The 16,225-nt window shown below is 32.5% G+C and overlaps 1 protein-coding gene and 1 long non-coding RNA gene across 2 annotated transcripts; one reads left to right on the top strand and one right to left on the bottom strand.

Moving 5' to 3' along the window:
- Positions 1 to 9,206: 9,206 nt before the first annotated feature.
- On the bottom strand, positions 9,207 to 10,034 carry LOC126697676 (uncharacterized). Its single transcript, XR_007646240.1, has 2 exons — positions 9,858 to 10,034; positions 9,207 to 9,241 (listed from the first exon to the last, which is right to left on the bottom strand). It is a non-coding gene; the product is annotated as an uncharacterized LOC126697676 (long non-coding RNA).
- Positions 10,035 to 10,335: 301 nt separating this feature from the next.
- LOC126697675 (7-deoxyloganetin glucosyltransferase-like) lies at positions 10,336 to 12,680 on the top strand. Its single transcript, XM_050394755.1, has 2 exons — positions 10,336 to 10,946; positions 11,633 to 12,680. Exons 1-2 carry the CDS (start codon positions 10,430 to 10,432, stop codon positions 12,559 to 12,561), a joined length of 1,446 nt encoding a protein of 481 aa, XP_050250712.1. The 5' UTR covers positions 10,336 to 10,429; the 3' UTR covers positions 12,562 to 12,680.
- Positions 12,681 to 16,225: the final 3,545 nt, after the last annotated feature.

The raw sequence follows: 16,225 nt of genomic DNA, 5'->3' as shown, positions 1-16,225 counted from the left end.
TTAAAGTAGGTAAAAATAGTTTGATTTTGTTGTTCAAGTCAAGGCTTGTGATTTCTATAGATGGTTGCAATTCTTATACAGTTAGATCAAAATTCAGCTCAACCATCCAGGAAGAAGGAGACTAGGTTTCTAATTAAAATTAATATATATATATATATATATATATTTTTTTTTTTATATGTTCTTTACCACCACTTAGAGACTCAAAGATCATAGTGACTATACAGCGAGAAATATTCAATTTCTTATACCTACAAAATTCAAAGTTCTATGTTTTTTTTTTTTTTTTCTTGCTTTTGTAATAAAAATTCGTGGCCATTCAGAACTCAGGAGTCAGAAGTTTGCTTGGATGACATGGGTTTGTTTTAAAAACTATTAGAACTTTCTTATTATGAACCAAAGCCCGATTTTCAAACCAACTAACCAGTGGTTGAGACCTTCCAATTGGTCTCCAGCTCAAAATAGAATAGATATAGTTAAAATATATTAGTTGCTAAGGCTCATTTTGCAAAGCCCAATGAAGGCCAAGCCCAAACAGACTTGGCAACGTACCCATTTTTTTTTTATTTTCTCACACCCATGTGACCCCAGCCCATTTGAAAAATAATTATGAAACTTAGGGTCTGTTTAATTGGAGAAGTGAAAAAGGTTTTTTTTTGTGTGTGTGTGTGTGTGTGTGTGTGTGTGTGTGTGTGTTTGGTTGAAAGGATAGAAAAATGAAAAGGTGGAAAACTTAGGATATGTTTGGTAATTGTTTTTGTTTCCCAAATTTTTTATTTATTTTTTAGACAAAAAAACTTGTTTGGCAACCTAAAATGGACAGAAAACAAAAACTGTTTCCAAAACTCAATTTGTGAAGGAAACTGAAAACATGCAAAATGCTGTTTTTAGTTTCTAATTTTCAAAAGTCAATGAAAACACTTATTAAATTTAATGAATCTGTCTCATTCATTAGAATTCAAATCCTAATAATAACATATTTTAGTATTTTATAATTTTTTTCTTCAAAAAACTATCTTTTTAATTTCAACTAAAACATGTTTTTGATTTTAAAAATACAAGAAAATTGTTTTTTCTTTATATTCCCAAAAATAAGTTTTTGAAAATAGAAAACAAAAATTGTTACCAAAGATAACCTTATTTTCTTGATTGAGAAGAAAAATGAGAGGATGGAAAAGTGAAATTAGTATAAATTTACAATTATGTCCCTATTAAATAAAACAAAAAAGTAACACATTTTTAGGATAAAAATGATGTGCAAACAAAAAAGTAACATTTTTTAACAAAAAAAATTGTGTATATGCAAATGGACAAAAAAAGAAAAAAAAAGCATCTAGACAAAACAAAAAAATAAAAATGCAACTCAGCGTGGACAAAACCCATGTGCAAGTACACATGAGCATTTTCTTCAGCCTAATTGCTTCATTTTGTCCCCCCTAGTTTTCTCTCCAAAATGGGGAGAAAACTTTTTAGTGGGTTAGGGGAGAAAACATTTAGACCCCACTATCTTTTTTCCCTCTCCCCCTTCCAACCAAACATCCACTAAAAAAGTTTTCTCTCTACTTTTTTCTTCTCAATTTTCCATTTTCCCTAAAATCCTTCCAAACAAACATACCCTTAAAAGAGTGTACTTTGGAGGGCAACATAGCCTCCAAACTTACCCATGGATTTAAAAGGGTTGAAGCACTTGCATAACCCACGAGTCCATGAGCAAGCTCACATGCAAGCCAATAACATACATTAAACCCACCCTAAAAATCTGTTGTATTACCATAACTCTTAGTCAAATTAATATCCTCTAGCCGTTAAAAGCTTGCTTGCCTGCCATTTTTCAATGCTTACTAATATGATCCCTTGCATTCAACATATCAATTTCAAGAGAGACCAATCTCTTCGGAAAAGCAAACTAAGGGCAGTTTGGCTAACCAACATGCCCAAATCGACATCAAGTGATCAAACCATATTGTTGAAAGTTGCAAAATCCCATGAAATCCACTGCTCAAGGTTGCCATCCTTTCAAAAATTCAGCAATCAAATAACATTATCAATGGCTAAAAACAGGTCTTAAACATGACCGAGTGAAAGCATTAACCAAGTTTTTACCTCCCATCAACTAGCTACATTTATTCCCCTTAACCCAAAGTCAGTTCATTTTTTTTTTTCCTTGAGAAAGTTTTAACCTATGACGGCTACTCTCATCAAACTAAGACACCAATCAATTATTAGTGTAGGCAGAGATTGAACTCCACATCTCTTATTCAACCATCAGAGACTTTATCAGTTGAGCTAACTGAAACTCACAAGTCAGTTCACTATTCTTAAAACAACGTATTCAAGAGTAGGTTTGCTCTCATTTTCTCCAAAGTCCAAAAACCAGATCCATTCATACGTAGATACGTGCCAAGGTAGCAAAGCCAACCCAAAAATAATAAAATTTGGAAGACAATAACACTTTTGTCCCTTCTCTCTGTATAGTTCGTCTATTGAAAGCAACTCACAAATTATACGCAAATAAATATTTGGAGGAATTCACTCACAACTTCGGACTAATCAGTGGCCACAAGTCCTCCACTCAATTGAATTCAAAGTATAGATAAATGCAACTCAGTTTCTGAATATAATTAACAAAAAGTATCAATCATTTACATGAGCATTAGAATTATATAACATGGCGGTGAAAGTCGGCTGCAACCCAACTCTACTTTCTCTACCATATGTTTGACATTTGTGGAAGTCGACCTCTGATGATATATGCTAACTGGGCTGCTATATCTATGTACAACCTGTGCGTACTAGCCCAGTTCCACACGAATGTTTTTGTTTGGTTTGCATTTAGACGTGACATGTACACCTCATCTGTTAAAAATTTGTTACTTGTCCCATGGAAACTACCGGTCATTTTATTAGTGATTTCTAATATTGTTGTTATGAAAATACGTGTTAGTTAAAAAGTGTTTTGAAAATTCGTGTTTCATTGTTTAAACACTAAAAATTGTTGTTTAAACAACGATACCAAACATCTATCTCCAAATACTACAAATATATGTAAAATTATATATATATATATATATATATATTAATATTAGTATTTTCATGACTCAATTAACACTTCCAAGTATTTTTAATGAAAATATTTAGAATTCAACTTAATCATTCTTCACTCAATATAAGTTCATTATCAAATTATTTATGATTAAAAAAAACTGCTTTTATTTTGTAAGATTGTCATATTATTGACGGTTTTCGAAATTCAAACTACATTCCGTAGTTTTTATTTTGTAAATACAGAGAAAATGATGTTGTCCCCTTTCCCCTTTCCCAAACTAATTAGGAAAATATCCCTTTTTTGAAATTCAATTTTCTCAAAATCAAGTTATAAAAAAAAAAAAAAAAAAAATTTAGAGCCCTATAGTGGCGTTTTAAGGAGTTTATAATGATGTTTTAAGGACCTATAGTGGCGTTTTTTAACTCGATCTCCATAAAGTCGAGTTACAGGCAAATTTTTTTCTTTTTTTTACCTATAACTCGATTTCATGGAGATCGAGTTACAAAACGCCACTATAAGTCCTTAAAATGTCACTTTAGGCTCCTTAAAAATGCCACTATAGGGCTTAACTCAATTTTGAGAAAATCGAGTTTCAAAAGAGGGTCATTTCCCTAATTAGTTTGGAAAATAGGGTAAAATGCTGGATTATTTTTTTAAAGAGGGCAAAGGCCAATTTTTTCCTTGTAAATACATGCTGCTTTTGTCGTGCTCCCACAACAAATATTAGAGCTAAGAAATCACAAATTAGGAAAAAATGTTACCGAACATGACTTCTTATTCGGTCTTTATGTATGATTAACATGCTCTTTCATTTTTGTTTTTTGTTTTTTTTAGAAGCACACATGGCCTTTTATTTTAAACTAAAATGTTTACTTATAAAACGTTTTATATTTTATCATATGGAAACCTTAACTTGTATAAATGTCAACTTATAATGGATGAAGTACCAGATGTTTACATTTGAAAAGGTGGAAAGATACAATAAAAATATCTTTAAACTACAATTTTTTTCCCTTTATTATATCATTGTTAGGTAAAAACATGTGAGTTAAAGTCCTTAAAAAAAATAAATTGAAAATTTTAATAATATAATGGAATTCAGACTTAAACCTATAGTTGTAAACTTTTGAGTTAATTAATATTCCAATCCTTACTCGGATGGTATATATGAATTTTGAGCCATACTATATTTGATCGAAGTATACATGGTGTGACTGTCAAGAGTCAAGAGTCATGTAACTCAACTACAGTTGACATCTTTTGATGTGTCCATATATTCAGGATTTCAATCCTTCTCTCGTTGTAACTATTGAATTAATTATAAAAAGGAAAATTTTTGAAAGTATAACTGTATAAAAGTGTGTTATGACTATACGAGGTTGCACTATTTGACTTGATTTTTGAAGCAAAGGAGCAATGAAAGTGTGATCGAGACATGGGCATGTGGCTAGCTATAACTTGCAAGGCCGGTGCCACACAGAATAGTCAAGTGCAGAATAGGAGGACGGGCCTTGTGCATGGTAACGGATAGGCTATCATTGTCACGACTCATGGAGCTGGAGTTGTAGGCTACAAATTTAATTTTGTCTGCCACAGTGAACATCTTGCTTCAACGCCAAGGTTTGGTAGTCACAGACTCACAGTACGTGCTCCGTATCGTTCAACGCACTAGAGGCAGTTCAAAAACTAATCGATTGCACAGAAACTTCTAAAGATCTCCTGCGATACATGGTAAATTAGTAATATAAATTATATAATCACCATGGTTCAACCGAAAAATGACCTCTATTTAAAATGGATCTATTTTGTAGTTTAGATTAAATATTATCAATCTAAAATTGTAGTTCAGTGTTATATTATTTAAATTTTTAAATGATACGGCATTTTATACACAGATAAATTTAGAAAATAAAATTATAACGGTATCATTTTGTTTGAAGCGAGAGGAAGATTATCTTATGTCGGTTCAGACATATACTTGACATCCCACGTTTAGGACTACATAGCTACCTGTGGCATAGGATATATAAGTTCGACTAGGCAGGGTGACTAATTTTATCTCGTTGTCTCTATTATGAAAATTAATTGTTGTATACAAAACAAAGTATCAAATCACCATATTCATTTGTATGAACAAACAAACAGGCTTCAATGCAATGAATTATTGGCATCGAATAGATGAGCTCGCAATATTAATTGGATTTGTTTCCTCTGGGTTGGCTCGTCAATCATCTGCTCCTTTTTTCTCTTTAGGTCTGGCAATTGGCAGAACGTGCTTATTTTAAGGCATGGGATTGTGACTTTTTATTAAACTTCTCAGCAAAAGCTATGGCCCAAATTAAGTAGGCGGTTTCAGAGTAAAATATAATTTATCATCAAAGAATTCAGTATTGTGTTTCGTCACCATTTTATTGTGTTTTAGTTGGGAATAGTGGTCCATTGTGGAAATGTTATCCACAAATATATTTAATAACTTAAATTAGTATTGTCATGGAACTAATCTGTTAACAAATAAAACAAAAAGAGAGCTTGTGTAATATTAAATTGTCAACCAATTAAATACTATGCAATGTTCAATAATGACTTGGATAATCGAATTGTAACTGGAATTTACAATATGTAATAATCGTATAGATTAAGCTACACCACCAACTTCTCAATTTTCTCTCACCCTTTCTGAAATTTGAGGTCTCATTGAGAATGGATCGATTTAGAGAGGGGAATGAAGCCCTGTCTTTGTAACCAATTAGTTCTCTTAAGATATATACCTTATCCTCACATAGAATGCGTGTATACATTTTGAGGACAAAATGGGCTTCTACCCTTTTCAGCCAAATTAATTAGCCTTTTGCCCTTCTTCCCAAACTAAATAGGGAAATACCCCTCTTTTGAAACTCGACTTTTTCAAAATCGAGTTAAAAAAAAAAAAAAAAAAAAATTTCTGGAACCCTATAGTGACGTTTTCAAGGACCTATAGTGACGTTTTAAGAACCTATAGGTCCTTGAAAACGTCACTATAGGGCTTAACTCGATTTTGAAAAAGTCAAGTTTGAAAAAAATGGCATTTCCCTATTTAGTTTGGGAAGAAGGGCAAAAAGCTAATTAATTTTCCTGAAAAGGACAAAAGCCCATTTTGTCCTACATTTTGAGGTTAAGTTGGAATTTACGTATGGTGGATTTTTTTTCAATATTATAGCACTCAATAACTTTCGATGCAATATATATACACGCAGAATATCAAAACAATAAAAAATTAATAACCATATTTCATCTATTGAATGTTTAAATTTCTAGGGTTTTTTTTTTTTGTGGTATTTTAAAATTATACAAAAAACATGAGTTATGATTAGGTGGTAAATTATATTCAATTGATATGAAATTTGGTGAGTTTGTTAAAAACAAATAAAACATGTGTATGATAGTAAGATTTTGAAAATATTAATATATATATATATATATATTGGTTAAAAGACAGTTCATTGAACAAAAACTAAGAAACTACATCAGGTTCAAGGCAAAGCCTGTTTAAGTACATTCCATTGAGGTCTTCCTCAAAAAACATACATAATGTCCACAAGCAGACAATCAAAGGAAATAAAATCAAGGTCCTGGTCAACACCCATCCTAGCAAGTACATCCGCATAGCTGTTTGCTTGGCGATAGCAATGCTTAAATTGAATCTGGCAAAACCAAGACACCAGCTGCCCAAAGTTTTGAAATTTGGACCGTTCATTGAATCATAAAAGAGAGAGGTTCAAGTTCTTTGGGGCCAAACTGAGGTCAAACCGGGGTCAAATCGTGATGACGTTATAATTAATTTAATAATTATTTTTTTATATATAAAAATATTAAATTAACTAAAATAATCCAATTAAATATAAATATCTATATTTCAAATATATATTTTCATATCATAACTTTTACAAGAAAAATAAGAAATATCAAATCCTAAGCAAATTTAAATATAATATCTATTTATTTATTTATATATTGATTAGTTAAACTTGTAATAATAATAATAATAATAATAATTATTATTATTATTATTATTATTATTATTATTATTATTATTATATAAGAATTAGAAAGACACTCAAATAAAATAAAATAAATTATTTAATAATTTTAAATTGAAATAATTATTTAATAATTATTATATACTTAACTGTAAATATTAATTAAAATTAGAGCAATAATAGTACCATAACATTTTATACAAATTTTGCCACAATTTGCCACGTGACGATATGTGAGTGGTAGAGATGTAAACTCATAATTTTTTTTTCATTACTCACACTTTGCCATGTGTCAAATTATAGAAAAAAACTTACCACCGCACACCCTTGGTGCGATGATCACTCCACAAGTATAAGTGCTTGTGGGGTGTGGGAGGTAAGGGCCGGGGTTCAAGTCTCCAAGAGGGAGCTTCACACACATATATACTTAGATTAGGCTAGAGTAGAATTCTATCTTGTAAAAAAAAAAATTATAGAAAAAAATTGTGTAAAATATTGTGATACTACATTACTATCAGAGAAATGGTATGTCCACAACATTTTTACAATAAATCTTAGGTGGCAGGTTGTTACTGGTTGTTATTATTAGGGCAAAAAAGTAATCTTAGTGTTAGGTTCAAATTTGAACCAATAATAACTAACCATTTATGATTTGTTATAAAATTATTGTAGACCTAGCACCTCTCTTACTCTCAAAATAATTAAAATATTTAATGCACCTATCAATGCATGTTAAATCACGTTGGGCAACTGAAAAAAATATCTAAATCTAATGGTTGAAATTTTTTTGCTTTTATTAAAAAATTAAAACCTTTCTTCATTTCCAAGTTAGCCACGTGAGGTACAGGGACTTAGGAATTCAAAAGGAGTAAAAAAAGTAACAAAAGTCTAAAGAAAGAAAGAGAAACACATGCCTCAGTGAAAAAGAGGAAATTACAGAGCTCCATCAATGGAAAAAAGAAAGAGAAGAAGAAAAAAAAGAAGAAAGAAGAAGAAGAAGCAGCTGCAGAAGACGAAGATACGTGTTTCTGTAATTTGTGTTTTTGTTTTTTTGATCCGATGTAGTTTGTGTTTACTGTTTATTTGCTGAGTAAATGTGGAGTTTGTTTTGGCGCAGACCCTGCTTCGTTGTGTTTTTCTCTTCTTCTTTTTTTTTGGGGGGGGGGGGGGGAACTTGTCTTCTTCTTCTTCTTTGGTTCCTTTTTTTTTTTTTTTTCCTTACAAATCCCTTTGTTCAAGATCTGAAATTATCAGATCTCCTTTTGATCTTTGTTCTTCTTCGTGTTCTTTCATTTTTTTCTAGATCGGATCATAACTTCATACCGATGTATTGGCCAAAATTCATCGGAAAATCTAAAACAAAAAGAAACCGTCCGAACCTCAAAAACTGGTCACGGTTCTCAGAACTATACGGTCCGACCACCGTTCACACGGGTCCCTGCTTTTTTCCCATAGAACGGTTCTTGAAGTTAAAAAAACTGCAAAACTGAGAGGTTTGCAGTTTTTTCAGTCAGAACGGTCCGGGTTTCAAAACCTTGTAGTTGCCTGCAATCCTCCAAAATAGGAGAGACTACGTTATTAACCATTGTAACATTAAGCCAAAATTATTTTGAATGTGACTCGATCTTTTTTTTTTCTCTCTCTCACACACACATATGGGAAGACAAATTCAACTAAAACACAGTTCTCCTAAAAACTTTGGTAGCCCCCTAGTGAAATCGACAACTAAAAGTGCTCATGTGGTCCAGATAAGACCCTGGCCCGATTTTAGTTGTCGTGAAGTTGCAGAAGTGCATCTCTATTTTTGAACCACATGTATAACAATTGGGCATGGCCCTATTGCCATCAAACTTCTACTCAGAGACAGATGTGGAAGCCTCTACCCTATAGCTTTTTCCAGAACCAGATGATGAAGATAAAATCACAAAAAGATTCGAAGACTACAAGGCACAAGACATGCACATTTAAAAAAAAAAAAAATTATTCAGGCATGTTACTACAACTAGAGGATTAAACTAACATCAATTAGTTGACGAGATTAATGTAATCAAATCACAGAAATCCATCATTAAAAATGGTGATGTTGTTAAATATTAGCATTGATACACCATGTTAAATATGAAAGCATAAAGTATAAAACACAATAACACACGAGGGTTACGTGGTTCAGCCTAACGGCCTACATCCACGGAGGAAACCCTAAAGGGTTACATTAATAATATATTAAAGTGTAGTACAAATCTTGTATTACAATGAATCATAACATGTGTATATATAGTAGACTAAACCCTAGACTAATAGACTTCTAGTACAAGTAGGAGACTTGGCTTGCACACAAAGTAGAATTAGGCTTGAGCCTATACTAATGAGCTAATATATCTCTAACATCCCCTCTCAAACTCAAGATGGAAGCTTGATGAAATCTTGAGATTTGATAAGGTTGAGAAGATCCCTTGAATGAAGTTTGGCTCTGTGACGGTAGTTTGAGGAAGGCAATGGTCTTACAGTGTTGATGCGACTTCTAACGGTAGCTTGACTATACCGGAGAGTTTTGACAGCAGTAGTAGGAAGCCAAAGAAGATGAACGCAGCGAAGAAAAACACCGAGGAAAACAAAGATTGTTCTTAAATATACCGTAAGGACAGAAAACCATGGCCACAGGAAGGTGGCTCTGATACCATGTTAAATATTAGCATTGATACACCATATTGAATATGCTAGTATAGATGTGGAAGCGAAAGTATAAAGTATAAAACACAATAACACACGAGGGTTACGTGGTTCAGCTTAACGACCTACATCCACGGAGGAAACCCTAAAGGGCTACATTAATAATATATTAGAGTGTAGTACAAATCCTGTGTTACAATGAATCATAACATGTGTATATATAGTAGACTAAACCCTAGACTAATAGACTTCTAGTACAAGTAGGAGACTTGGCTTGCACACAAAGTAGAATTAGGATTGGGCCTATACTAATGGGCTAATATATCTCTAACAGTTATATATACTAGAATTTCCAAGGGAAAAAAAGTAGCAGTATACACAGTCTAGGGATGATTCATTTACATCAGATATATAAAAGCAAAACAAGAAGAATTGTCTCTTTCTTAGACCAAGTGGCATATTCTTTGAAGAAGCAGCCGTTAATTACATGCCACCGTACGTCTCTTTCACTCTTATGTCATGCGCCTACAAACATGTGGAAGAGATTAGAGAACTAAATTCCAGAGGCACAGTTTGTGGCCAAAATTGAGACGAAATTGCTAGACTGAAACAGTGGGTCATTAATCATTTTATAAGATACATTGAAACTTGGGAAGTGCGTATTCACACACACAACGCATAATAGAAAGAAGTGAAAATGGATTCCAAGACACTAAAGGCCGATAAGCCTCATGCAGTTTGTATTCCATTTCCAGTTCAAAGCCACATAAAAGCAATGCTCAAGTTTTCAAAGCTTCTCCACCATAAAGGCTTTCACATCACCTTTGTTAACACTGAGTTCAACCGCCGGCGTTTTCTGAAAATTAGAGGTCCCAACTCCTTAGATGGTTTGTCTGACTTCCGATTCGAAACCATTCCAGATAACCTCCCTCCATCGGATCCAAATGCCAGCCAAGACCTGTCTTCTCTTTTCAATTCCATTACGAAAAACTTCTTGGCCTCATTTTCTAACCTTCTTATGAAACTCAACAGTGCAACTTCAAACGTTCCTCCAGTGACTTGTATTATCTCAGACGGTTTCATGCAATTCACCATCAACGCTGCTCAGGAACTCGGAATCCCAATTCTAATGTTCTTCACTATCTCCGCTTGTAGCTTAATGGGTTACATGCAGATTCCTCCTCTCAAGGATAAAGGCATCATTCCACTTAAAGGTGTGTAACAAAAAATGCGAAACTCCATTGAAATCTTGCACTAATTTATTAGAGCAATTGCACTTTTGGATTATTAATTATTTTTATTTTTTTGGAGAAGAATTATGAATTATTATTATTATCATCATAGTTACAAACTTACAATATCCATCTTTACTTCTTTAGTTTAAAATGTAGCAATATCCTATTTTATTTTATTGTACTGATTCTACTGAACACTTTACTCCTCTATTATATCATTTTATATTAAAACCTCAATTTTTTTGTTAGTTGAAAATGGGTCTGAACCAACATGTTAATGCCTTTTATACCCTCTTATAACAAACATATCGCATGCGCGCAGTAATACAGAATTGACAATTTGAAGGATTATAGTTGTGCATATGTGACGTGTTTGTTATGGGAGCGTATTAAGACCATCATTGTGTTTGTTATTGGATGGTAAATATTAATACCATTAAAGTGTGGGTTTGGCCATGTATTTTTTTTTTAAATTGAATTTTTTTTTATTTGACAAAAACACTAACCTATGGATAAATTGTTCATTACAACATTGCTATGTTTAAACTAAAATGAGAACATTGCAATTTTCTTATAGTATTAAGGGGATAAAGTGTAATTTTTTTGTTTTATTATGATTAAAAATAAATTTAATTTTAAGCTGAAAATATTCTGTCTTTTTGCAGATAAGAGTTATTTAACAAATGGGTATTTGGACACAGTTATAGATTGGATTCCAGGTATGAGAGGCATTCGACTCAAGGATCTCCCAAGCCAGGTTCGAACCATAGATCCAAATGATGCTATCTTTAAATTTGTGATCGAAACAGCAGAGAGAGCTCCTACGGCTTCAGGAATTGTTATTCAAACATTTGATGCATTAGAGCAAGAAGTTTTGGATGCTCTCTTGACCATGTTTCCTCATGTATATGCCATTGGCCCACTCCAACCACTGCTCAATCACTTACCCAATGACCCTTTAAAATCAATTGGATATAGCTTATGGGAGGAAGAAAATGAGTGCCTCCAATGGCTTAACTCTAAGGCGCCCAACTCTGTAATATATGTGAATTTTGGCAGCATAGTTGTCGTGACACCAACACAATTGGTTGAGTTTGGTTGGGGACTTGCAAATAGTAAATATTTATTTTTGTGGATAATTAGACCTGATTTAGTTGTTGGTGAATCCACAATATTGCCACCTGAGTTCAAGTTAGAAACTAAAGAAAGGGGTCTGATAGCTAGTTGGTGCCCTCAAGAAGAAGTGTTGAACCACCCCTCAATTGGAGGGTTCTTAACACATAGTGGGTGGAATTCAACTATTGAAAGTGTGTGTGCAGGAGTACCAATGCTTTGTTGGCCATTCTTGGGAGATCAACAAACAAACTGTAAGTATACTTGCAATGAATGGGGCATTGGCATGGAGATTGATAATAATATCAAGAGAGAGGAAGTGGAAAAGATTGTGAAAGAGTTGATGGAAGGAGAAAAGGGTAAGAAAATGAAGAAAAAGGCCATGGAGTGGAAAAAGTTAGCTGAAGAGGCCACTGAGCCACTTGGTTCTTCATCCATTAACTTGAACAATTTGGTGAATGAAGTGCTTTTATCGAAATGATAGATGTTTTAGAAATAAAAGTGATAATAATTTTATTATAATTCATGAAGATTTATTATAATAGCTTGAATGTACCAATAACGCATTACATAATTATGTTAAGTGAATTTTACTAATCATTATTCAAATTTATTATAGCCTTTTTGTAAATCCAATTAAAATTAATACCACTTTAGATTCTAATTACTATTAGCTAGACTAGGGGCTGATCAAGTGCTAGATTACATTTTGTTTTCAGGTCCGCTTGTGGACTTAGCTAAGGCTTTGGAGGATGATTGTAATGGTGTTAACAGACTTTGTACTGAACTAGATGTAGTTTTTTGATTTAATGTTATCGTCGTTTAACCAAAAAAAAAAAACTAATCGATTGCACAGAAACTTCTAAAAACTTCCTGCGATACATAGTAATATGAATTATATAATCACTATGGTTCAACTGAAAATGACCGTTTCTATTTAAAATGGATCTATTTTGTAGTTCAGATTAAATATTATCAATCTAAAATTGTAGTTCAATGTTTTATTATTTAAATTTTGAAATGATACGGCATTTATACACAGATAAATTTAGAAAATAAAATTATAACGGTATCATTTTGTTTGAAGCGAGATGATTATCTTATGTCGGTTCAGACATATACTTGACATCCCACGTTTAGGACTACATAGCTACCTGTGGCATAGGATATATAACTATATAAGTTCGACTAGGCAGGGTGACCAATTTTATCTCGTTGTCTCTATCATGAAGATTAATTGTTGTATACAAAACAAAGTATCAAATCACCATATTCATTTGTATGAACAAACAAACAAACAGGCTTCAATGCAATGAATTATTGGCATCGAATAGATGAGCTCGCAATATTAATTGGATTTGTTTCCTCTGGATTGGCTCGTCAATCATCTGCTCCTTTTTTCTCTTTAGGTCTGGCAATTGGCAGAACCTGCTTATTTCAAGGCATGGGATTGTGACTTTTTATTAAACTTCTCAGCAAAAGCTATGGCCCAAATTAAATAGGCGGTTTCAGAGTAAAATATAATTTATCATCAAAGAATTCAGTATTGTGTTTCGTCACCATTTTATTGTGTTTTAGTTGGGAATAGTGGTCCACTGTGGAAATGTTATCCACAAATATATTTAATAACTTAAATTAATATTGTCATGGAACTAATCTGTTAACAAATAAAACAAAAAGAGAGCTTGTGTAATATTAAATTGTCAACCAATTAAATACTATGCAATGTTCAATAATGACTTGGATAATCTAATTGTAACTGGAATTTAAAATATGTAATAATAGTATAGATTAAGCTACACCACTAATCATTCTCAAAAAAAAAAAAAAAAAAAAAAAAGCTACACCACTAGCTTCTCAATTTTCTCTCACCCTTTCTGAAATGTGAGGTCTTATTGAGAATGGATCGATTTAGAGAGGAGAATGAAGCCCTGTCTTTGTAACCAATTAGTTCTCTTAAGATATATACCTTATCCTCACATAGAATGCGTGTATACATTCTAAGATTAAGTTGGAATTTTCGTATGGCGGATTTTTTTTTCAATATTATAGCACTCAATAACTTTTGATGCAATGTATATACACGTGGAATATCAAAACAATAAAAAATTAATAACTATATTTCATCTATTGAATGTTTAAATTTCTAGGGTTTTTTTTTTTTGGTATTTTAAAATTATACAAAAAACATGAGTTATGATTAGGTGGTAAATTATATTCGATTGATATGAAATTTGGAAAGTTTGTTAAAAACAAATAAAACATGTGTATGATAATAAGATTTTGAAAATATTATTTATTTATTTATTTATTTATTTTGTTGTTGGTTAAAAGACGGTTCATGGAACAAAAACTAAGAAACTACATCAGGTTCAAGACAAAGCCTGTTTAAGTACATTCCATTGAGGTCTTCCTAAAAAATCATACATAATGTCCACAAGCATACAATCAAAAGAAATAAAATCAAGGTCCTGGTCAACGCCCATCCTAGCAAGCACATCCGCATAGCTATTTGCTTGGAGATAGCAATGCTTAAATTGAATCCGGCAAAACTGAGACACCAGTTGCCTGCAATCCTCCAAAATAGGAGGGACTAAGTTATTAACCCGTGTAACATTAAGCAAGAATTATTTTGAATGTGACTTGATCTTTTTCTCTCTCTCTCTCACACACACATATGGGAAGACAAATTCAACTAAAACACAGTTCTCCTAAAAACTTTGGTAGTCCCCTAGTGAAATCGACAACTAAAATGCTCATGTGGTCCAGATAAGACCCTGGCCCGATATTATTTGTTGTGAAGTTGCAGAAGTGCATCTCTATTTTTGAACCACATGTATAACAATTGGGCATGCCCCTATTGCCATCAAACTTCTACTCAGAGACAGATGTGGAAGCCTCTACCCCATAGCTTTTCCCAGAATCCGATGATGAAGATAAAATCACAAAAGATTCGGAAACTATATGGCACAAGACATGCACATTTAAAAATAAATAAATATTATTCAGGCATGTTACTACAACTAGAGGATTAAACTAACATCAATTAGTTGACGAGATTAATATAATCAAATCACAGCAATCCACCATTACAATCACAACAGTACTGCCAGCATTGTCTGCTGTTTTGCATTATGAACAGATAATCATTTGCTCTCGCCAGAGTATATAAAAACAAAATTAGAAGGTATATCATTCAATAGAAAATGATGAATCAATCATTCCTAAATAGGTGTCTATAAATAATTTATAAGTTAATTTTTTAAAAAAATATATTAAATAAATTGCTTTTAAAAGTTAATGTACACAACTGCAAGAGATTGGCTTCTTAAGATTTTATGATATTCATAAGATTCTGGGTTTTAAATCTCTTGCGAACATTTTGAGGTCACCAGGATATGCAAACTGCATATATCCAAAAGAATAGTTAGATACTCGAAAAGGTGTAGATATCTTTGTGGTCTGTTTGTCAAAAAAAAAAAAAAAAGAGAGAGAGAGAGAGAGAGAAACCTAATATGGGGATAATAGTATGTATCGGTATTACCCAATCTTGTCTCTATTGAAATGTTTGTAATATCATCGCCATGATCAAGGGTCCAAGGAAATCTTTATTTTGTATTTATGGTTACAAGAATTAAGAAATAGGGCTTTTGAATCCTAGTTCTTCTAATAAAAGAGAATAAATTATATTACCGAATTACAAAACTCTGGACAATTCCACGGAATTACCCTTTTACAGGAAGGCCAAAAAAGGAAAGGAATGCTTCTCGGAGCTTCTTGAATTCAAGGGTGCATCTTGCAATAATTAAGAGGTTCATGAATCATGATTCATAATTGATGAGGAGCAAAATCAAATATCCTTTTCTATTTCCAGGATAGTCAACAATGAACAATGTAATGGCCATATTTCGTCCAATCTTTGGTAGCCACGTGTCATGTGTAACACGTGCCAAATGTGATGTGCTGTTATTGCTGTAGCACATATCGCAGTCCAACCAGGAACCGACCCATAGTCCATGAAACTGACCTTTTTTTTTTTTGAGAATCAAATGAAACCCAATGTTTTTTGTCATTCTTTAATCCTCCAATTAATTTAAGCACAAATTATGTTTAGACTAAATATAAGTTGTGCCCAATGTTTAAGT

Source organism: Quercus robur, chromosome 8, assembly GCF_932294415.1.
Source record: "Quercus robur chromosome 8, dhQueRobu3.1, whole genome shotgun sequence".
Lineage (NCBI taxonomy): Eukaryota > Viridiplantae > Streptophyta > Magnoliopsida > Fagales > Fagaceae > Quercus > Quercus robur.
The sequence above is the reverse complement of the archived record's forward strand: the minus strand, read 5'-3'. Positions and strand labels throughout refer to the sequence as shown.